Raw genomic sequence first — 23936 nt, forward strand, 5'->3', positions numbered from 1 at the left:
CTATCTTTTGCATAAAGGAGGCAGAAATGAAAACATTTGCATAAAGAAATTCTGGAAGGATGTTGGAGAAGCTAATCATGTTCTACCAAGTTGGAGGGTGACGTGGGAACGGGAAAGGGCTGACAGTGAGGACTTTTTAAATATGCTTTTGATTTTTTGGAACCTTGCAAATGTGTTACCTACTTAAAAGTTTTAAATTTTTCTATGGCTTAAAATTCAAAACAAAGCCAAAAAGAAGTATTCAATGACAAAAAAAAAAAAACAAAAAAAACAAGCCCCAAAACAACAGGAGGGGTTCATGATAGCTGTACTGTTCAAAGCACTGACTTTTTTCCTTTGAGAAATATGCTTGAGGCTGGGTGGTGGCTCATGCCTGTAATCCCAACACTTGTAGAGGCCAAGGCGCGCAGACCACTTGAGCCTAGGCGTTCAAGACCAGCCTGGGCAATGTGGCGAAACCCCGTCTCTACAAACAAATACGACAATTAGCTGTGTGTGGCAGTGGGTGCCTGTAGCCCTAGCTACGAGGGAGGTTGAGGTCGGGGGATTGCTTGAGCCCAGGAGGTGGAGGTTGCAGTGAGCCGAGATTGCTCCATGTACTCCAGCCTGGTTGACAGAGCAAGACCCTGTCTCAAAAAAAAAAAAAAAAAAAAGAAAAATATACTTGAGTATATTTAGGTAATATTTTAGAATACCAAACCTAGAAAATTGAACATCTTTGTATATGAGTGATGGAGTTGTCTCCTCTGACCCCATGAACGCATGAAAAATTTTTTACCCAGCCAGCCAGCGATTAAAACTAGAAAAAGAATGGAAGCACAGACAGGAGGTGCGTGCCATATCCAGTAACAACGAAGCCACTGAACAGTGTAGAAAACACAAATCAACACACAAACATCTATTTGTGTAACACATAGTAAAACCCTATTTTAAAGTGCCTCGTGGCTGGGGCTGGTGGCTCATGCACTATGCCTGTAATTCCAGCACTCTGGGAGGCCAAGGTGGGAGGATCACTCGAGCCCAGGAGTTTGAGACCAGCCTGGACAGCATAGTGAGACCCCCGTCTTTACAGGAAATATGAATGTTAGCTGAGCATGATGGTGCACACCTGTGGTCCCAGATACTTGGGAGGCTGAGGTGGGAGGATCACTTGAGCGCTGGGAGGTTGAGGCTGCAGTGAGCTGGTTGTGCCACTGCACACTTCAGCCTGGGCAACAGAGTGAGACCTTGTCTCAAAAAAAAAATCAATTAATTAATAGAGTGCCTTGCTTGTGTCACATGGGTTTGGTAACACTGAGGGTCAGACCCTTACCCTCGTAACATGGTCTGCGATGTGGACCTTCTTGTTCCGGATACCATTGATGTATCATTGACCTTCTGCTATGTTACAGCATGGAACAGATGGTTAGCTGTTCTTTAGATATTTCACCCATTGTGTCGTTAAAGTTAACTGTTATGTGGGGTTTAAACAAATAGTTGCTGCATGGTTTTCTAACGTGTAAAAGTAAAATTCAGCAGAATGAAACTTTTATCTGATAAATGATCCGTGAGAAACCCAAAGCATTACTGTCACTGAATTCTGAGTTAGGAGGCTGAAGTGTCGTGTAACATTTCTTCTTCAAAGAGGAAAATAAGTACGGAAACCTGTAATATAGTGAAGAGTTATAAACAATGGGCCCTGCTGATGTTTACTTCTTTAGCATTTCTTACGTGTTTTCCCTTGTCTCCAGGTATATTATCCCCAAGTGCATCACCCCTCTCTTGAATTCCCGCTTCCCTTCCTGAGCTGCTTTCTCTGGCCTTGTCCCATTCACACCTGCCACCTTCTCCCTTGCGCCACAGTGTTCCCCTATTCATCCGCCCCCTCTGTCTTCCACCTGCAGTTTTCCAGTGGCCCCTCTTACCTGTACAAACTCTTTGTTTTTTCTTTTAGTAGAGACGGGGTTTCTCCATGTTGGTCAGGCTGGTCTAAAACTCCTGACCTCAGGTGATCCACCCGCCTCAGCCTCCCGAAGTGCTGGGATTACAGGCGTGAGCCACCGCGCCCGGCTGCCTGTACAAACTCTTATGTGTGTTTCAGGCTCAGCGCATTCTCTCTGCAAATCTTCCTGACAGCCAGCCTAAGCCGCCTGCCCTCCCTGGGTTCCCAGGACAGATCTGTTTCGGTGTTTACCCCGTTATGGTCACATGATCTCTTTACCTGTCTCCTCCCTCTGAGAATGCGAGTCCCTCAGGGAAGCTACTATGTCTCACTGTATCATCCCTGCATAACCCAGCCCTCCGTAGTCTCGTGGTCAGACCACATTAGTCCCACCTGCTCTATTGGGTACCACAGCCACGAGCCACGTCTGGACACTGGACAGCTGAAAGGGGATGGGTCTTAATTGAGACGTGCTGTAACTGTTAAATAGCCACCAGTTTTTGATGACTTACTGTGAAACAAAGAATGTGGAATAGCTCATTCATAATTTTTACACTGATTGCCTGTTGCAATGATATTATGTTGGATGTGTTGGGTTCAGTGAAATATATTATTAAGTTAATTTTATCTGTTTCTTTTTTGTAGTCTGGGCTACTTTTTGTATTTTTATTAGAGACAGGGTTTCACTATGTTGGCCAGGTTGGTCTTGAACTCCTGACCTCAGGTGATCTGTCCACCTTGACCTCCCAAAGTCCTGGGTTTACAGGTGTGAGCCACCCTGCCCAGCCTAAAATCAGTACATTACGTATATACTAACTTATGACTCTTAGTCAATTGATTATCTTCCAGATCAACTATGACTTCTTTGGTTCATTGTAACTGGCATGTTTTCTTATATTTGGGTTTTTGTTGGAGTGGTAGATGTAGGTGTCATATATTTCATGGATTCCTTAATGTCGAATATTTGGTAATGATGATTTACAAAACAAGATAATTCAGCTTTCTTTTGAATGTTAAAAATGTGACCATGCTTTGTTGGAATGTTTCTTAGCTGAATTTTTCTGTTGTGTGTACTTTTCAGAGAATGTGACTGTCATTCCTAACCAGGTGTATCAGCCCCTTGGCCCTTGTCCTTGTAATTTAACAGCTGGGGCCTGTGATGTTCGCTGCTGCTGTGACCAGGTACGTTCTTTGGTTATTGGGCATAAAGGTTATGCTTCCTGTGAGAACACCAGCAGTTCCACCAACAGCTTTTTTTATTTTTTATTTTTCGAGATAGGATCTTGCTCTGTTGCCCAGGCTGGAGTATGGTGGTGCAATTATGGCTCACTGCAGCCTCGACCTCCTGGGCTCAAGTGATTTTCTTACCTCAGCCTCCTGAGTAGCTGGGACCACAGGCATTCACCATCACACCTAGCTAATTGTTTTGTATCTTTTGTAGAGGTGGGATTTTGCCATGTTGCTCAGGCTGGTCTCAAATTCCTGGGATCAAATAGTCCTCCTACCTTGGCCTCCCAAAACCAAAACTGAGTTTATGTTTTCTATTGCAAATTGTTTTCAAATTGAGTATTTTTTTTAATTTTAAAGTTTTGGCAGGTGCAGTGGCTTATGCCTGTAATCCTAGCACTTTGGGAGGCCGAGGTAAGCGGATAACCTGAGGTTGGGAGTTTCGGACCAGCCTGACCAACATGGAGAAACCCCATCTCTACTAAAAATACAAAATTAGCCAGGCGTAGTGGCATGCGCCTGTAATCCCAGCTACTCAGGAGGTTGAGGCAGGAGATTGCTTGAACCAGGGATGCGGAGGTTGCAGTGAGCCGAGATCGTGCCATTGCACTCCAGCCTGGGCAACAAGAGCGAAACCCCATTTCAAAAAAAAAAAAATCACACAACTTTTGAGTAAATTTTTTTTTTTTTTGAGATGGCCTCCCAAAGTGCTGGAATTACCGGCATGAGCCACCGCGCCCGGTTTTATTTTTTTTCTTTTAGCCTTAGAGTGGGTACAACATATAAACTGAGTATTTTGGGTTTTTTCTTTCTTTTTTTTTGAGACAGAGTCTTGCTCTGTTGCCCACGCTGGAGTGCAGTGACACGATCTCAGGTCACTGCAACCTCCACCTCCTGGATTCAAGTGATTCTTGTGCGTCAGCCTCCCGATTAGCTGGAACTACAGGTGTGCGCCACCACACCTGGCTAATTTTTATATTTTTAGCAGAGACAGGGTTTCCACTGTCTCTACTAAATGTTGGCCAGGCAGGTCTTGAACTCCTGACCTCAGGTGATCTGCCCACCTCAGCCTCCCAAAGTGCTGGGATTGCAGGAGTGAGCCACTGCACCAGGCCTAAATTGAGTGTTTTCTTATCTGGCATTGTCAGTCTAGTTTTTGGAAGAAGAAAAGAATATCTCTTTGGATAAAATCATCATTATGAAGATCATACTGAGGGGATGGTTTTAATATTATTTATTTAGAAGCCTTTAAGAAAATATAAAATCAGAAAGAACAGGCCTGGTGAAGTGGCTCATGCCTGTAATCCCAGCACTTTGGGAGGCCGACGTGGGTGGATCGCTTGAGTTCAGGAGTTGGATACCAGCCTGGGCAACATGGCAAAACCCCATCTCTACAAAAATTAGCTGGGCATGGTAGTGCAGGCCTGTAGTGCCAGCTCGGGAGGCTGAGCTGAGAGGATTGCTTGAGCCCAGGAGGTCAAGGCTGGAATAAGCTGTGATCACACCACTGCATTTCAGCCTAGACGACAGAGCAAGACTCTGTCTCAAAAAAAAAAAAAAAAAAAGAAAAAGAAAAGAAAAAAGAACACGGTTTTTCAGTGATTTTTAGTAAATTTACACAGTTGTACAACCATCACCACAATCTAACTTGAGAACATTTCTACCACCCCAGAAAGAAATCGTGTGTCCCTGTAGCCATTCCTATCTCCATCCTTCATCCAGGCCACTGTGAATCTGCCTCTGTCTCCATGAATTTGTCCATTTTGGACATCGCACATGTATGGAATCATGCAATATGTGGTCTTCAGTGACTTTCTTCTTGCACTTAGCATGATGCTTTTAAGGTTCTTTTGCCTTATAGCACCACTTCATTCATTTTTGGTGGTTGAATCCTATTCCGTTGTATGGATATATCACGTATTTCTTATCTATTTATTGACTAATGAACATTTGGGTTGTTTCTATTTTTTGGCCTTTATGAATAGTGCTGCTATGAACATTTGTGGACAGGTTCTTGTGTGAACATGTTTCCATTTCTCTTGGGGATCTATATAGTGGAGTTGCTGGGTTGCATTGTTATTGTATGTTTAACCTTTTGAGGAACTAGTTTCTGAAGCAGTTGCACCATTTTAAATTCTCATCAGCAATGTATGTGGGTTACAGTTTCTCTATATCCTCACCAACACTTGTTATTATTTGTCTTTTTGGTTATAGCCATGCAAGTAAGTGTGAACTGATATTTCTTCATGATTTTCTTTTTTTTTAATTTTTTTTTTGGACAGGGGCTTGCCCTGTCGCCCAGGATAGAATGCAGTGGTGCAATCACAGCTTACTGCAGCCTCAACCTCGCAGGCTCAAGTGATTCTCTCACCTCAGCTTCCCAAGTAGCTGGAACCACAGGTGCATACCACCACACTCAGCTAATTTGTGTGTTTTTTTTGTGAAGGTGGGGTCTTGCTGTGTTGCCTAGGCTGGTCTAGAATTCCTGGGCTCAAGCAATCCTCTGACCTCAACCTCCCAAAATGCTGGGATTACAGGCATGAGCCACCATGCCCCGCCCTCATTGTGATTTTGATTTGTATTTCTCTAGTGGCAAATGATGTAGAAGATCTTTTCATGTGCTTATGGGATATTTGTATATTTTCTTTGGAGAAATGTCTGTTTATACCCTTCACCCATGTTTTAAATTGGGCTGTCTTTTTGTTGAATTGTAAGAGGGTTCACTATATATTCTGGATCCTAGTTTGCCGAGACCAGCTCGGTCAGGGAGACCCTAACCCAGTGGCGCTAGAGGAATTAAAGACACACAGGAATAGTAGAGGCGTGAAGTGGGAAATCAGAGATCTCACAGTCTTCAGAGCTGAGAGCCTTGAACAGAGTTTTACCCATGTATTTATTAACAGCAAGCCAGTCATTGGTATTGTTTCTATAGATATTAAACTAACTAAAAGTATCCTTTATGGGAAATGAAGGGATGGGCCGAATTAAAAGAATATGTTGGGCTAGTTAACTGCAGCAGGAGCATGTCCTTAAGGCACAGATCACTCATGCTATTGTTTGTGGCTTAAGAATGCTTTTAAGCGGTTTTCCGCCCTGGGCGGGCTAGGTGTTCCTTGCCCTTATTCCCGTAAACCCACAGCCTTCCAGCGTGGGTACTATGGCCATCATGAACGTGTCACAGTGCTGCAGAGATTTTGTTTATGGTCAGTTTGGGGTTCCGGTTTATGGCCAGATTTTGGGGGGCTTTTTTCCAACATGTTCCCCTTCTTTGATTTGCAAAGTGATAAAAGCAAAGGCAGCTTTGTCACGGTGAGCTACTTCTTGGAGGAGTCAGGATCCACATCTGCAGACTATACAAAGACAAACAACACAGATTAAAAGCACAATCATTATTACAGAGCTTCCAAGTGTTTTTATCCATTTTAATGGGTTGCTAGCTGCTAATCTGTCTGCAGCTCCTTTAAGCACTCCAGTTCTTGGCATTAAGGTCAGGTGTGCCTGGGATGCTTCAAATATTTGTTCTTTTAATTTTGCTACATCCAAAAACAAGTTTGTAGAGTGTCCTTCTAGATGCTTTTTTATTCTTTCCCAAATTTTGATCTTATTAAGAGCTATTAAAAGTTTCCACAGATCCTTAACGTTTAGTTCCCACAGCGGGCCATATCATTTGAGGTTGAGGTGCCACTATACTGCCATGGTTTCAGAAAATAGGAACTCTCACCGTACTTATTATTATATCTACCATCTGACCGTTTCGTTCAGATCAGCTGAACATAGTGTGGCTGTGGCATGCAGACCAAGAGGTGTAATTTAAGCTAAACATCTCCTTAGGAGATCAATTAATAATGATTCCATAGGAATCGTGCAGCACCTCTGCCTGTTCTGCAATGCAATCTTCCTAAACAAGTACGTTCATTATTTCTGGCCAGGTTCAATTTTGTATACAAATGGGTTTTTGAGGGCAGTATGCCTCAATTATAGGAGCAGATTTATTATGGTAATACTGAGACCAGAAAGCATGTGTAACTGTGTCATAGAGTGATTACATCCAAGCATTACTGCCAGCTAAGATTGATAAATATGCCCAGTAAGTATAATTGTTCTCTGTGTCAGCCCTTGTTGAAGGAATCCTCACAGCAGTGGTGATCATCGCTGTCATAGCTACCATTAAATGACTCATTGTGACTGGCTGTCCCGCTTTCCTCAGGTTTTCTTCCGCCATCTGTGACAGCTTCTGGTTCTGTCCCCAGATGGGTGGCTGTGTTTGACGGGTGTTGCTTGTGACAGTTGGGGTCCTCCTCAGCGTCAGTCTCCACATGGCTGCAACTGAGGGGTCCTTGGGATCTTCCCGGAATCTGACTTATGATAAGATTTCAGGGCCGGGCGCGGTGGCTCAAGCCTGTAATCCCAGCACTTTGGGAGGTGGAGACGGGCGGATCACGAGGTCAGGAGATCGAGACCATCCTGGCCTACACGGTGAACCCCGTCTCTACTAAAATATAGAAAAAACTAGCCAGGCGAGGTGGCGGGCGCCTGTAGTCCCAGCTACTTGGGAGGCTGAGGCAGGAGAATGGCGTAAACCCGGGAGGCGGAGCTTGCAGTGAGCTGAGATCCGGCCACTGCACTGCAGCCTGGGCCACAGAGCTAGACTCCGTCTCAAAAAACAAAACAAAACAAAAAAAAAAGATTTCAGGTGTCTTGATGGTATCCAAATTGGCTGTTGATATTGGCCTGGAGAAACACAAGCATAACTTCTACCCCAAGTTATTATTTTACCTATTTCCCAACTTTTTGTTATTGGATCTCTCCACCAAATCAGTTGTTCTGCTTCTGTCTTTGCAGCTGGTTTGTGCAGATGCTGTTCAGCTGCTGATAACATCTGACATTTGGGCAGGCTAAAAAAATTTAAAGTTAATAATGATAGATTCAGTTGCATCTATGGGGTTTCATATTCTCTATTTACACCTTTCTGCTTTTGCAACTGCTTTTTAGGGAAAGATTCATTCGTTCCAATATGGCTTGTCCTTGAGAATTGTATGGGATACCAGCAATGTGTTTAATATTCCACATAGAGAAAAATGTAGCTGGAGCTTGGCTAGTATAACCTGGGGCATTATCTGTTTTAATAAAAGCTGGAATGCCCATCACTGCAAAACACTGCAAAAGGTGACATTTAACACAGGCAGAAGACTCTCCTGATTGGCATGTGGCCCAGACAAAGTGAGAAAAGGTGTCCACACATACATGTACGTAAGCTAGTCTCCTAGACGAGGGAACATGGGTGACATCCATTTGCCAAAGAGAGTTAGGTTCCAATCCTCGAGTATTAACGCCTGTAAAAGATGAGGAATGTACCATTTGGCAAGTTGGGCATCGCTGGATAATAGCTTTAGCTGCTTTCCAGGTAATGCTGTATCTGCGTTTGAGACCAGAGGCGTTAACATGGGTTAAATTGTGAAAGTGTCTTGCATTAGATATTGCATTAGCAACTAGGCGATCAGCCATTTGATTCTCTTCAGTCAAAGGTCCTGGAAGAGGTGTATGAGCCCTAATGTGAGTGATGTAAAAAGGGTACATTCTACTTGTAACTGCTGTTTGCATTGGGTAAATAAAGTCATCAGTTGTTCATCTGTATGAAATTGTAACTGAGCATTTTCAATTAACTGTGTGGAATGAACCACGTATGAAGAATCAGAAATCACATTAATAGGCATATCAAAAGCAGTCAATACCTCAATTACAGCTACAAGCTCTGCTTTTTGAGCTGAAGTATAGGGTGTCTGGAAAACCTTACCTTTTGATCCAGAATAAGAAGCTTTACCATTACTAGACCCATCTGTAAAACAATGAAAACGCTTAGCAGGCTGCAGGTTGTTTACCGCAGGAACTGTAAATGTCAACCGTTTAGAGTCCTGCTCAGCTAAAGGGATAGTAAAGAAACAGTCTTTTAAATCTATGACTATTAAAGGCCAATTTTTTGGAGTTATAGCAGGAGAAGGCAATTCTGGCTGTAATGCCCCCATAGGTTGTATAACTGAATTGATGGGTCTTAAAACATTCTCCATTTACCTGACTTTTTCTTTCTTTTTTTTTTTTTTTGAGACGGAGTCTCGCACTGTCACCCAGGCTGGAGTGCAGTGGTGGGATCTCGGCTCACTGCAAGCTCCGCTTCCAGGTTCACGCCATTCTCCCGCCTCAGCCTCCCGAGTAGCTGGGACTACAGGCACCTGCCACCACGCCTGGCTAATTTTTTTATTTTTAGCTCCCGAGTAGCTGGGACTACAGGCGCCTGCCACCACGCCCGGCTAATTTTTTTATTTTTAGTACAGATGGGCTTTCACCATGGTGGTCAGGCTGGTTTTGAACTCCTGACCTCAGGTGATCCACCTGCCTCAGCCTCCCAAAATGCTGGGATTACAGGTGTGAGCCACTGCACCCGGTGGTTTTTTTTGTTGTTGTTGTTGTTGTTGTTGTTGTTGTTTTAAAGGGACGGGGTCTTGTTCTGTTGCCCAGGCTGGACTTCAGTGGCCCAATCATGGCTCACTGCAGCCTCAGCCTCCTGGACTCACGCAGTCCTTTCCTCAGCCTCCTGAGCAGCTGGGATCACAGGTGTGCACCACCATGCCCAGCTAATTTTTTTTTTTTTTTTTTTTAATTTTGTTGGGGCTGAGTCTCTCTATGTTGCCTAGGCTAGTCTTGAACTTCTGGGCTCATTCATTCCACCTCAACCTCCCACAATGTTAGGATTTCAGGCGTGACGCACTGCATGCAGTCCAAGTAATTTCTTTTCTTTCTTTCTTTCTTTCTTTCTTTCTTTCTTTCTTTCTTTCTTTCTTTCTTTCTTTCTTTCTTTCTTTCTTTCTTTCTTTCTTTCTTTCTTTCTTTTTCTTTCTTTCTTTTCCTTCTTTCTTTTCCTTCTTTCTTTCGTTTGTTTTGAGACAGAATCTGTGTTTCCCAGGATGGAGTGCAATGTGTGATCTCGGCTCACTGCAACTTCCACCTCCCGGGTTTAAGTGATTCTCCTGCCTCAGCCTCCCCAGTAGCTGGAATTATAGGCGCCTGCCACCATGCCCAGCTAATTTTTATATTTTTAGTAGAGACGGGGCTTCACCATGTTGGCCAGGGTGGCCTCAAACTCCTGACCTCAAGTGATCCACCTGCCTTGGCCTCCCAAAGTGTTGGGATTACAGGCGTGAGCCACTGCACTCAGCCCCAAGTAATTTCTTGATGACATGAATTGGGTCATGTTATAATCTAGCGAGGGCCTGGAGGATCCTTGTGGAATATGGAACGTTTCCCCTCACTGTAAATATCCGGAGACTTTTCTGGGCTAAGGGTTTGAATGGTGATGACAGTTAAGAAAGGCGGTTTACTATGTCTTTGTCTTCATTTGGGATCTATTCTGTACTATCTTTTCTTCTTTTTCTTTACTGGGAATATCTCATGTCCTAGTAAAACTGTGGTTCCCTTGAATGCTTGAAGTTTCTGACTTGGAGGCTTATTTGGGGAATTGACAAAAGAAATTCTAGAACTATTTTACTTTTTGTGGGCACAAGGCACTTTTTGATGAGACAGAGATTATAGATGTTCTCGCTTACTCGGTAGCGTCCTGCTGGCCTTAAATAAGAGGTGGCATTCGTCACGCTTGCCAGGAGAGTCTCGCTGCGGTCATAGCCCCTGCCTTTATGTTTGTCTTCCAGGAATGCTCATCAAATTTAACAGAGCTGTTCAGACTGTCCTGCTTCACCGGCGTGTTTGGAGGAGACGTCAGTCCTCCTTTTGATCAACTCTGCTCTGCTGGAACAACGACACACAGTGTCCCCGACTGGTTTCCCTTTCTGTGTGTGCAGTCGCCCCTTGCCAACACGCCCTTCCTTGGTTACTTCTACCATGGTGCCGTGTAAGTGTCTGAGCAGCTGCCTGGGATGGGGCATTGTTCTCCTGCCCTGGTGGGGCCATACTCTAGTAGGCCCTATAATGCGGTCACGTTTTTCCCAATCCCTCTCCAGAGATCCCGTGCCTAAAGGGTTCAATTATAGATTTCAGTTAGCTAATTTATTTTGCATTATTTGACAGAATTGGGCCTTATTGAAAAGAAATTGATTGACATTGAAAACAGCTCATGGTGCTTTTCTAGGGGAGGCGAAGGAGTGGTGGCTCATGGGGGATTTTAATGTTCTGTATTTTACAGTTTTGGATTGTTAAAAATTTACATCTATGATTTTTGTAATTAAAAAAGTAGGCGGGGTGTGGTGGCTCACACCTGTAATCCCAGCACTTTGGGAGGCCAAGGCAGGCGGATCATGAGGTCAGGAGATCAATACCATCCTGGCTAACATGGTGAAACCCCGTCTCTACTAAAAATACAAAAAATTAGCCAGGCGTGGTGGCAGGCACCTGTAGTCCCAGCTACTAGGGAGGCTGAGGCAGGAGGATGGTGTGAAACCAGGAGGCGGAGCTTGCAGTGAGCCGAGATCGCGCCATTGCACTCCAGCTTGGGCGACAGAGTGAGACTGTCTCCAAACAAAATAAAACAAAACAAAAGTAAAGAGGCTGGGTGCAGTGGGTCACGTCTGTAATCCCAGTACTTTGGGAGGCTGAGGCAGGCAGATCACCTGAGGTTGGGAGTTCAAGATGAGCCTGGGTACATGGTGAAACCCCATCTCTACTAAAAATACAAAAAATTAGCCGGGTGTGGTGGTGGGCACCTGTAATCCCAGCCTACTTGGGAGACTGAGGTATGAGAATTACTTGAACCTGGGAGGTGGAGGTAGCAGTGAACAAAGATCGTGCCACTGCATTCCAGTGTGGGTGACAGAGTGAGATCCGTCTCAGAAAACAAGAGTAAAGAACAACATTAAGGAAGAATTGTGTTTTTGCAGATAACTGAAACTTTCTTATTCAGCCCTTCTTATTGATTTTCAGTTCCCCCAAACAGGAATCTTCCTTTGAAGTATATGTGGATACTGACGCAAAAGACTTTGCAGACTTTGGTTACAAACAAGGAGATCCCATTATGACTGTAAAGAAGGCATATTTTACTATTCCGCAGGTAATCATTGCAATATGAGTACGCTAGACCCTTCTCTTTTTTTTTTTTTTTTTTGAGACAGAGTCTCGCTCTTATCGCCCAGGCTAAAGTGCAGTGCCAGATCTCAGCTCACTGCAACCTCCGCCTCCTGGGTTCAAGTGATTGTCCTGCTTCAGCCTCCCGAGTAGCTGGGACTGCAGGCGTGTGCTACCATTCCCAGCCAATTTTTTTGTATTTTTACTAGAGATGGAGTTTCACCATGTTGGCCCGGATGATCTCAATCTCTTTTTTTTTTTTTTTTTTTTTTTTGAGACGGAGTCTCGCTCTGTCGCCCAGGCTGGAGCGCAGTGGCCGGATCTCAGCTCACTGCAAGCTCCGCCTCCCGGGTTTACGCCATTCTCCTGCCTCAGCCTCCCGAGTAACTGGGACTACAGGCGCCCGCCACCTCGCCCGGCTAGTTTTTTGTATTTTTTAGTAGAGACGGGGTTTCACCGGGTTAGCCAGGATGGTCTCGATCTCCTGACCTCGTGATCCGCCCGTCTCGGCCTCCCAAAGTGCTGGGATTACAGGCTTGAGCCACCGCGCCCGGCCGATCTCAATCTCTTGACCCTGTGACCCGAGAGCCTCGGTCTCCCAAAGTGTTGGGATTACAGGCGTGAGCCACTGCGCCTGGCTGCTAGACCCTTTATTTTTCCTGTCCTATTGTTAATTTAAGTCATATTTCTCTTTAAAATCTCTTTTTAAGTTACTTATTTCCCTCCTTTGTACCTTTCAGTGACTTAACTGTTTATGTTCTCCAGATTAATAAAATATATAGTCATTCTTAAATTAATCACAGTCTTTCTTAAAACTCAGAGTGAACTTACAAAATAAAACCAAAAGATTTTCTATACGTTTCTGTGGAAGTAGCTATCATTCTGGTTTTTTTTTTGAGAAAGAGTTTCGCTCTTTTTGCCCAGGCTGGAGTGCAGTGGCACAATCTTAGCTCACCACAACCTCCGCCTCCCGGGTTCAAGCAATTCTCCTGCCTCAGCCTCCCAAGTAGCTGGGATTACAGGCATGCACCACCACACCTGGCTAATTTTGTATTTTTAGTAGAGACGGAGTTTCTCCATGTTGGTCAGGCTGGTCTTGAACTCCCGACCTCAAGTGATCCGCCCGCCTTGGCCTCCCAAAGTGCTGGGATTGCAGGTGTGAGTCTTTTTTTTTTTTTTTTTAATTAAAAAAATTTGTTTTGGTTTGAGACAGTCTTGCTCTATCACCTAGGGTGGAGTGTGCTGATGTGATCTCGACTCCCTGCAGCCCTGACCTCCCACATTCAAGTGATCCTACCTTAGCCTCCCAAGTAGCTGAGACTACAGGCACGCACCACCATTCCTGGCCAATTTTTTGTAGAGATGGGGTTTTGCCATGTTTCCCAGACTGGTCTCTTTAACTCCTGGGCTGAAGTGATCTGCCCACTTTGGTCTCCCAACGTGCTGGGATTACAGACTTGAGCCACTGCACCCAGCCAAAAATTTGTTTGTAGAGATGGGGGTTTCATTATGTTGCCCAGGCTGGTCTTAAACTCCTGGCCTCGAAATTCTTCTGCCTTGGCCAAAGTGTTGGGATTACAGTGTGAGCCTCCGTGCCTGGCTAGAAGTAACTATCATTCTTTACTTCTTTTTCTTTTTAAACTTTTATTTTCGGTTCAGGTCTACATGTACAGGTTGTTTATATAGGTAAACTTATATCATAGGGTTTTGTTGTACAGATTATTTGTCACCCAGGTACTAAGCCAAGTACCCAATAGTTTTTTTCTGATCCTCTCCTTCCTGCCCCTCACTACCCTCAGGTAGGGTCCAGTATAGAAAACAATGGTTAGATAAATACATCATTTTATTTACCATTCTAGAATTTTGAAAAATATTTTAAGGTTTTATATGGAATCATTTATATATGTATGTATGAATGCATGAGTGAATGAATGACAGGGTCTTGCTTTGTCGCCCAGGCTAGAGTGCAGTGGTGTAGTCACAGCTCACTGCAGCCTCCACCTCCTGGGCTCAAGCAATCCTCCCACCTTAGCCTCCCAAGTAGCTGGGACTATAGGCGCATGCCACTGTGCCCAGTTAATTTTTTACTTTTTGTAGAGACAAGGTCTTGCTATGTTGCCCAGGTTGGTCTTGAACCCCTGAGCTCAAATGATTCTCCCACTACAGCCTTCCAAAGTGCTGGGATTACAGGTGTGAGCCACTGCTCCCAACCTGAAATCTTTTTTTACGTTCAACGTTATGAGGAGTGTTATTTGTGGGAAGAAAGCATGGGAGGTAAAACAGTTTCTCTTTCTTATTCATATGAATCCATTTTTATGGTATTAAACTCTGGTTGTGATGAGGGAGAGAACATGAAGTTAAATATAGTCATGTCTCTGCAAACTAAATAGAATAGGAGAAGGGATTTTCTTTGTTTTTATTAGGTAATATTTACTGTGACTCCACAACCAGTGGCTTCCAGACCTTGATGGGCAAATCAGTTAGATGTTTTGCTAAAGCGGGTCAACTAGTCCGTGAACTTGCCGTTGCTGAAACCAAGCCAGCAATGGGAGCAGGCTGCAGAAAGAACAGTTTTAAGAGATGCTGATCTATTTTGTATGATTAGGAGAGAGGCCATAAATCTGTTGGCTTTGCCCTTCACCCTCAGATGTCCCTGACTGGGCAGTGTATGCAGAACGCCCCCGTGGCATTTCTTCACAATTTTGATGTTAAATGCGTTACTGATTTGGAAGTATACCAAGAACGAGATGGTATTATCAATGCGAAGATAAAGAATGTTGCCTTAGGAGGTATGTTACATTTCTTTGAGAAAAGAACGCAGACCCAAACATGAAGATAAAGTGTGATCTCATGAGAGTATAAATCATTTCTACTGATTCAACTTCAAATAATATTTTAACTCCCAATTATTTTCTTTGGAAAAAGTTTAGTTCCATAAGACAGCATATTGCATATTAATTATTTTGAAATTGAAGTACAATTCAAATAACATAAAATTAACCTTTTTGTTTGTTTGTTTTGAAATGGAATCTCGCTCCATTGCGCAGGTTGGAGTGCAGTGGCGCGATCTCAGCTCACTGCACCCTCCGCCTCCTAAGTTCAAGCGATTCTTCTGCCTCAGCTTCCCAAGTAGCTGGGTCTACAGGCCCACGCCACCACGCCCAGCTAATTTTTTTGTTTTTAGTAGAGATGGGGTTTCACCATGTTGGCTAGGCTGGCCTTGAACTCCTGACCTCAGGTGATCCGCCCGCCTTGGCCTCCCAAAGTGCTGAGATTACAGGTGTGAGCATCTGCGTTCTGCCAAAATTAACCATTTTAAAGTGTACAATTCATTGACGTTAGTACCTTCTACACTGTTGTGCCACCATCACCTCTCTCTAGTTCCAGAACATTTCATCCCCTCAGAAGGGCATCTGTCCCCATTCGCAGTCACTCCCTACCCCTCTTCCCTCAGCCCCTGGCAGCCACCAGTCACTCCCTACCCCTCTTCCCTCAGCCCCTGGCAGCCACCAGTCACTCCCTACCCCTCTTCCCTCAGCCCCTGGCAGCCACCAGTCTGCTTCCTGTCTCCATGGATTGCTTATTCTGGGTGTTCCCCAGAAACAGAAGCATACACTGTGTGGCCTTTTGTGTCTGGCTTCTTTCACTTAGCATGGTGTTCCATAGTTCATCTGTGTTGTAGCGCATGGCAGCGCTTCATTCCTCTTTATGGCTGAATCGTAGTCTGTCGCATGGACAGAGCACATTGTATTTGTCCATTGTCCATTCATCAGCTGATGGATATATGGGTTGTTTTCATCTCTTGACTGTTGTGAATAGCGCTGCCATGAACACTCGTGGCCAAGTTTTTGCGTAGATGTATCTTTTTATTTCTTTTGGGTAGACACCTAGGAGTGGAACTGACAGGTCATGCTAATATGACTTCTTGAGGATCCACCAAATTGTGTTTTTTGTTTTTATTTTTGTTTTTTGAGACAATGTCTCGCTCTGTCGCCCAGGCTGGAGTGCAGTGGCATGATCTCGGCTCACTGCAATCTCTACCTCCCTGGTTCAAGCGATTCCCCTGCCTTAGCCTCCCAAGTAGCTGAGATTACAGGTGTGTGCCACCACACCTGGCTAATTTTTTTGTATTTTTAATAGTGACGAGGTTTCACCATGTTGGCCAGACTGGTCTCGAACTCCTAACCTCAGGCAATCTACCCGCCTCGGCCTCCCATAGTGCTGGGATTACAGGCGTGAGCCACCGTACCTGGCCAATTGTTTTCTACAGTGTCTGCACCATTTGCTATTGCCACCAGCAGTGAACTGCATATTTGTTTTTATGTCAGTGACCCTGGTTTTTGTTTGTTTGTTGTGGATTTTCCTCCTCAGTTATAATTAGACACTAAGAGGACGGGGACTCCTATCTGATGGTTTTTGGGGAGTGGGGAGAGTTTTGTAGTCACCACTCTGGGCAGTTGTGGTCACCATATTTGCTTGATCAACTATACTTTGACTTAGTGTGACCATGATAGGCCATGTGTACGCCTGTGGAAGTTATTTTATGTTCTCTCTTTAGGCACAGTTACACCAAAAGTAATCTATGAGGAAGCAACTGACCTAGACAAATTCATCACCAATAGAGGTATTTAATGTTACACTTTGACGTCATTTCTTCAGAAATAGATATGTCATTTCTTACAAGTAACACATACCCCCAGAGTATGTATTTTTGTTAGTCATTTAAAAAGGTTCACAATAGTTAGAAAAATCTGCCAGGAGCATTTCATTTGTTCCTCGTTCTGTCTTGCTGGGCTTTAGAGTGCTTGCTCTCTGTGACACTGAGCCTGCTCCTCCACAGTCCTGGATTCTCTGAGTTCCACCGTCCCTTCTAGTTCCAGCTTCCATGAAACTTTTCTTAAATGTTTGATAGTTAAAGAATTCTTTTTTTTTTTTTTTTTTTTTGAGACGGAGTTTCGTTCTTTTCGCCCAGGCTGGAGTGCGATGGCACGATCTTGGCTCACTGCAACCTCCACCTTCTGGGTTCAAGCAATTCTCCTGCCTTAGCCTCCCAAGTAGCTGGGATTACAGGTGCCCGCCACCATATGCCCGGCTAATTTTTGTATTTTAGTAGAGACGGGGTTTCACCATGTTGGCCAGGCTGGTTTCAAACTCCTGACCTCAAGTGATCCACCTGCCGTGGTCTCCCAAAGTGCAGGGATTACAGGCGTGAGCCACCACACCTGGCCCAGTTTGGCTAATTTTACCAGAACTTTAATTTTTAATGAAGGATACTATTTGTTTCTTTCTTTTCTTTTCTTTTTTTTTTTTAATTTGAGACAGAGTCTTGTTCTGTCGCCCAGTGCAGTAGGGTAGTCTCAGCTCACTGTAACCTCTGCCTCCCAGGTTAAAGTGATTCTCATGCCTTAGCCTCCTGAGTAGCTGGGATTACAGGCACCTGCCACCACGCATGGCTAATTTTTTGTATTTTTAGTAGAGAGGAGGTTTCACTCTGTTGGCCAGGCTGGTCTTGAACTCCTGACCTCGTGATCTGCTTGCCTTGGCCTCCCAAAGTGCTGTGATTACAGGCGTGAGCCACCGTGCCTGGCCTAATTTTTGTATTTTTAGTAGAGATTGGGTTTCACCATGTTGGCCAGGCTGGTCTCAAACTCCTGACCTCAGGTGATCCACCCGCCTCGGCCTCCCCAAGTGCTGGGTGTCTCTTTCTGATGTGTTGTACTTCTCAAATTTATTCATTAGCTCATCAAATGTTAGTGGAGTTCCTACGCTGTAGTAGGGAACTAGACAGCGGGCCCCTGCCCTGGCGGAACTGACCCTCTGGTCTTTCATCTCACAAACATTTTACCAAGTGTGTGCTACATGGCAAGCTATGAGCCAGGTGCTGGGGATATAGAAATGAAAGGAACAGATCTCATTCTGGGTACCATGACGGCATAGGGGAGGCAGCTAATGCTGACTTGATGGGACCAGGGCAGGCTTCCTCAAGGAAGCAGTGACTGTGCCATGTTAGGGAGCTGGAGATAGGGAGGGCAGGGGCAGGGCATTTGGGAAAGGCCACGCAAGCAGAGAGAATGTCCCAGTAATAGAGTCAGGCTCAAAGACGGTCTTTAATTTATGAACATATTCTTGTATTTGCAGAAACTCCTTTAAATAACAGATCAGCCCCCAGAATCGTGAATGTGGAAGAACATTATATTTTCAAATGGAATAATAATACCATCAGTGATATCAATGTCAGAATTATTAGGGCAGAGATTAATGCCCACCAGAAAGGTAACTTTAATGAGGGTAGCAAACATGCTTTCACTGAAAAGTATTTTTTTTTCTCTCTCCAAGATTCTTATAATTATAACCCATAAAACTAAGTTAGACTTGTTTCTTATGTGCATTTATGATTTAATCAACGAGAGTATACTTTGAATGTCAAAATGCAATTTTAAGATAAAGCACTATGGAGAATAATTTCTTTTCCTAGTGAAATGGTGCACATTATACTTTTATTTTGTTTTATTTCTAGGGATAATGACACAGAGATTTGTAGTAAAATTTTTAAGCTATAATAGTGGTAATGAAGAAGAATTATCTGGAAATCCAGGTAAGATGAGTGGATACCAGTCATTGATCTTACAAACGTACTTTAGTTCAACACTCCCAGCCATCAGGATGGTTATAAGTAACTCTCTCCAATTTTAGTTTCTGACTCTGACCTTTTTCTTTATTCTCTCTCTCTCTTTTTTTTTTTTTTTGGAGACAGAGTCTTGCTCTGTTGTCCAGGTTGAAGTGCAGTGGCGCAATCTCAGCTCACTGCAATCTCCACCTCCTGGGTTCAAGAGATTTTCTTGCCTCGGCCTCCTGAGTAGCTGGGATTATAGGCACACACCACCATGCCTGGCAAATTTTTTTTTTAAATCACCCAACACAGGAAGCTTTATTCATCTGCTACTTCTCCAAAGGGAGGCTTGCAGGGTTGCTCACTTTAATATAATTTTTATATTTTTAGTAGAGACAGGATTTCACCGTGTTGGCCAGGCTGGTCTTGAACTCCTGACCTCAAGTGATCTGCCCATCTCAGCCTCCCAAAGTGCAGAGATTACAGGCTTGAGCCACTGCGTCCAGCCAAGATACACTTATTATGTATACACAAGCATTCCAAAATCTGAAAAAATCCCAAACACTTCTGGTCTCAAGCATTTTGGATAAGAAATGCTCAACACCTGTATGATACAGTTAAGACAAATATGGCTAAATATTAACAGCTGTTGATTTTGGTGTGGCTGTATTGGTGTTCATGGTATTACTTTCAACTTTTCTGTACATGTGAACATTTTCATAGTAAAATATTGGAAACAGTAAGTTGGATTAATAGGAGATAGATGGGAATATGATCTAACAACAGACCTTGGGGTTGAATGGATTTACTAGAAAAAGGTTCTATTGAAAGGTTATGGCCCAGTGCGGTGGGTCATACCTGTAGTCTAAGCACTTTGGGAGGCTGAAGCAGGTGGATCACTTGAGGTCAGGAGTTGGAAACTAGCCTGGCCAACATGGTGAAACTCCATCTCTACTAAAAATGCAAAAAAATTAGCTGGGCATGGTGGTGGGTGCCTGTAATCCCACCTACTTGGGAGGCTGAGGCAGGAGAATAGCTTGAACCTGGGAGGTGGAGCTTGAAGTGAGCTGAGATCACACCACTGAACTCCAGCCTGGGCAACAGAGTGATACACTGTCTCAAAAAAAAAAAAAAAAAAAGAAAGATTACTTTGGTTTACATGTCTTTTATGAGCCCCTGTGATAAGCAGTATCGTCATTCAGCAAGTGATCCGTGACTGGCTTGATCAGAACCTTCAGTGTCTCTTGCATGAGAGGTCCAAGACTGACTCATGCCTGCAATTTACTTTTCAGGTTTTATTGTTAAAATGTATTTTTTAAATTGAATGAATGTCCTTGTCTGTTAAAAAAAAAAAAAAAAAAAAAGCACCCGGGCATGGTGGCTCACGTCCGTAATCGGAGCTCTTTGGGAGGCTGAGGTGGGCGGATCACCTGAGGTCAGGAGTTCGAAACCAGCCTGGCCGACATGCTGAAACTCCGTCTCTACAAAAATACAAAAATTAGCTGGGCATGATGGTGGGTGCCCAGCTACTTGGAAGGCTGAGGTGGGAGAATCGCTTGAACCCAGGAGGTGAAGGTTGCAGTGAGCCGAGAGTATGCCATTGCACTCCAGCCTGGGCGGCAGAGCCAGACTCTGTCTCAAAACAAAACAAAAACAAAAATAATGAATGAAGGTGTGCCATCTTTCTCCCAAAGGTATTTTCGAAAGCTTCGCCTATGTATTTTCTTTCCTTGTGCATGTGTCTTGTGTTATTTGCTGAGTTAGGCTTGCTGTGCTGAAGTATAGGAGGAAACAGGCTCATGCTCCTTTGTTGTGTTTGTCTAGGTTACCAACTTGGCAAGCCTGTCCGAGCTCTAAATACCAACAGGATGAATAATGTCACGACTTTATATCTTTGGCAGTCGGGTAATCCGGTTTGGTCATTATCATTAGCTCTTTGGCAAACTGATGTTAGAAGTATTACCATATTTTGAATCTAATCAAGCAATCAATGATTTTAAAGCCCGGTTGGTTTATTTAGCAGAGAGGTACATGCTGCTGAGTAACAGTGGTGGTGGTTTTTCATGCTTCTACAGCTTTGTTTTTTTTTTGAGACTGAGTCTTGCTCTGTCGCCCAGGCTGGAGTGCAGTGGCGCGATCTCGGCTCACCGCAAGCTCCGCCTCCCAGGTTCATGCCATTCTCCTGCCTCAGCCTCCCGAGTAGCTGGGACTACAGGCGCCCGCCACCATGCCTGGCTAATGTTTTGTATTTTTAGTAGAGACGGGGTTTCACCGTGTAAGCCAGGATGGTCTCGATCTCCTGACCTCGTGATCTGCCCGCATTAGCCTTCCAAAGTGCTGGGATTACAGGCGTGAGCCACCGTGCCCGGCCGCTTCTGCAGCTAACATTGTTTGCACCTGAAGTGCTGGTTGCTAGTAAAAGAGATTGAAATATGAGATTGGCTTGAGAGTCCCGTGTTATTGTTGCCTGTAGCCCAGGATGGTGCTAATTAGAGACATGAAAATAACTTCATTCTGAACTGCAGGAAGTCTGTGCCTCGGTGGTCATGACCCACATCTGCCAGGGGCAGTGGCACATTCTGAAGAAGCCACCGCTCAGGGTCTGGGAGTGCTGATACAGAAAGGCACCTTCGTTCAGCTTTGAAAGGATTAGACTAACAGTGATCTCAGTTTTTGAAAACTATAAACTTTATTTCTACTTACTGTTTTCTGTTTTTCATGAAAAACTTTGAAGTTAATCTTTACTTTTATTTAGCAAAAAGTAGCAAGAGGATAATCTTTTTCTTTTATAGCTGGAAGGGGTTTGTGTACATCAGCAACTTTCAAACCTATTTTATTTGGAGAAGATGTCCTCTCTGGATGCCTGTTAGAGGTCGGGATTAATGAAAATTGTACTCAGCTCAGGTGAGTGTTTCATTGATGAATTTACTGGCAATGTGAATGGTTTGCCTAAAATTAATTCACTACATGAATATCAAAGACAACATGAATATGAAAAATTAGAGTCCATTAAAATGTGTAAAAGTGATAATAAATACAGATGTAATACAATTTAGAGTTGATTCAAACATCAGTATGAGGGAAAATTGACCTTTTTCTTGGGACTAAAGCCAGTTCATCCACATTTAAGCAAATTTCATCCACATTTAAGCAGATTTCTCTGCCAAAGTTTGTTCAGCTCATTGGAACCTTTTTCGTTGTTGTGTGGGTTTTTCTGTTGAGATGCCAAGTCTCACTTTGTCACCTAGGCTGGAGTGCAGTGGTGTGATCTTGGCTCATTCAGTTTCTGCCTCCCCAGTTCAAGCAATTCTCCTGCCTTAGCCTCCCTAGCAGCTGGGATTACAGACATGCACCACCACACCTGGCTGATTTTTTTTTGGTATTTTTAGTAGAGACGGGGTTTCACCATGTTGGTCTCAAACTCCTAACCTCAAGTGACCTTGCCCACCTTGGCCTTCCCGAGTGCTGGGATTACAGGTGTGGGCCACCGTACCTGGCCTCATTGGAACCTTCTACTCCTAGAGCTATGAAAAAGGCCAGAGCAAAGTATAATTGGGGTGATTAACTTTTTTTTTTTTTTTTTGAGACAGTGTCTCACTGTGTTGCCCAGACTGGGGTGCAGTGGTGCAATCATGGCTTACTGCAGCTGCAACCTCCCTAGGCTCAGGTGGTCCTTCACCTGTCTTGGCCTCCTAAAGTGCTGGGATTACAGGTGTGAGTCACTCTGCCGGCCTATATTCTGTTTGTTGTTGTTGTTGTTGTTGGTTGTTTGTTTTTTGAGACAGAGTTTAACTCTTGTTGCCCAGGCTGGAGTGCAATGGCATAATCTTGGCTCACTGCAGCCTCCACCTCCCAGGTTCAAGTGATTCTCCTGCCTCAGCTTCCCGAGTAGCTGGGATTACAGGCATGCACCACCTTGCCTGGCTAATTTTGTATTTTTAGTAGAGACGGGGTTTCTCCATGTTGGTCGGGCTGGTCTCAAACTCCCGACCTCAGGTGATCTGCCTGCCTCAGCCTCCTAAAGTGCTGGGGTTATAGGTGTGAGCCAGTGCACCCAGCCTCATTTTTAAAAATCTCATTGTGGTTTTGATTGCATGCATTCTTTCTGGCTTGTTTTTTGAGACACGGTCTCACTCCATACCCAGACTGGAGTGCAGTGGTGTGATCACAGCCCATTGCAGCCTGACCCTCTCTAGCTCAGGTGATCCTCCCACTTCAGCCTCCTGAGTATCTTGGAGTACAGGTGTGTGCTGCAATGCCTGGCTGATTTTTCATATTTTTTGTAGAGATGGGGTTTCACCATGTTGCTCAGGCTGGTCTCAAACTCCTGGGCTCAAATGATCCTCCTGCCTTGGCCTCCCAAAGTGCTGAGGTGACAAGCGTGAGCCATTATGACCAGCCTGCGTGCATTCTTACACATGTTTTATCTGTTACATATCCCAAGATGTGTAGTTCTTTGGGAAGCAGGAAGAAATGGGGGAGACATTGAGAAGTTAAGGAAAACTGGTAGAAATTATTAGCAGCAGCTCCTGATTATGGGTTGTGAGGCCCGAGTCCATGGGCAGAGTCCCTCTCCTGCAGTTCATGAGATTTGTACCCTCCAGTGACAGTACTGGGAAGGAGGGATGCTACGTTCCAACTCTTACTCTTCATTTAATTTTATGACTCAAAATTCCAGCTAGATATTTAGGTTACTTTTACTGTTGGATCACTCTGGCCCACAAATTTATCCTGGTAACTTGATGTGTGCTTTAACTACCTCCTAAGTTTGGTGACAGTCGGCAGTCTGTGAACCACGTGATTCCCAACTTAAGTTGCTAACATTTTTTTTTTTTTTGAGACAAGGTCTTGCTCTGTCACCCAGGCTGGAGTGCAGTGGTACGATCTCAGCTCACTGTAGCCTTTACCCCACAAGGCTTATGCGCTTCTGCCACTTCAGCCCCCCGAGTAGTTGAAACTATAGGTGCATGCCACCATGCCTGGCTAATTTTTGTATTTTTTGTAGAGGCAGGGTTTCACCCTGTTGCCCAGGCTGGTCTTGAACTCCTGAGCTCCAGCAATCTTCCCACCTCAGCCTCCCAACGGGTTGGGATTACTGGTGTGAGCCACTGC

The 23936-nt window shown here is 44.3% G+C and overlaps 1 protein-coding gene across 3 annotated transcripts in view; it reads left to right on the plus strand.

The window, feature by feature from the left end:
- The window catches only part of TCTN2 (tectonic family member 2), a 37950-nt gene that overhangs the window by 4490 nt on the left and 9524 nt on the right, over positions 1–23936 (plus strand). For 2 of the 3 annotated variants that reach the window (XM_008005133.3, XM_008005134.3), the window contains exons 5-13: positions 3003–3103; positions 10849–11048; positions 12074–12200; positions 14862–15003; positions 16773–16838; positions 18353–18487; positions 18732–18809; positions 20649–20729; positions 21617–21728. In XM_008005133.3, the coding sequence (XP_008003324.1) occupies positions 3003–3103; positions 10849–11048; positions 12074–12200; positions 14862–15003; positions 16773–16838; positions 18353–18487; positions 18732–18809; positions 20649–20729; positions 21617–21728 (1042 nt within the window). The remainder of the gene's footprint in view (positions 1–3002; positions 3104–10848; positions 11049–12073; positions 12201–14861; positions 15004–16772; positions 16839–18352; positions 18488–18731; positions 18810–20648; positions 20730–21616; positions 21729–23936) is intronic. The other variant, XM_008005135.3, reaches the window with a different exon arrangement.

Source organism: Chlorocebus sabaeus, chromosome 11, assembly GCF_047675955.1.
Source record: "Chlorocebus sabaeus isolate Y175 chromosome 11, mChlSab1.0.hap1, whole genome shotgun sequence".
Lineage (NCBI taxonomy): Eukaryota > Metazoa > Chordata > Mammalia > Primates > Cercopithecidae > Chlorocebus > Chlorocebus sabaeus.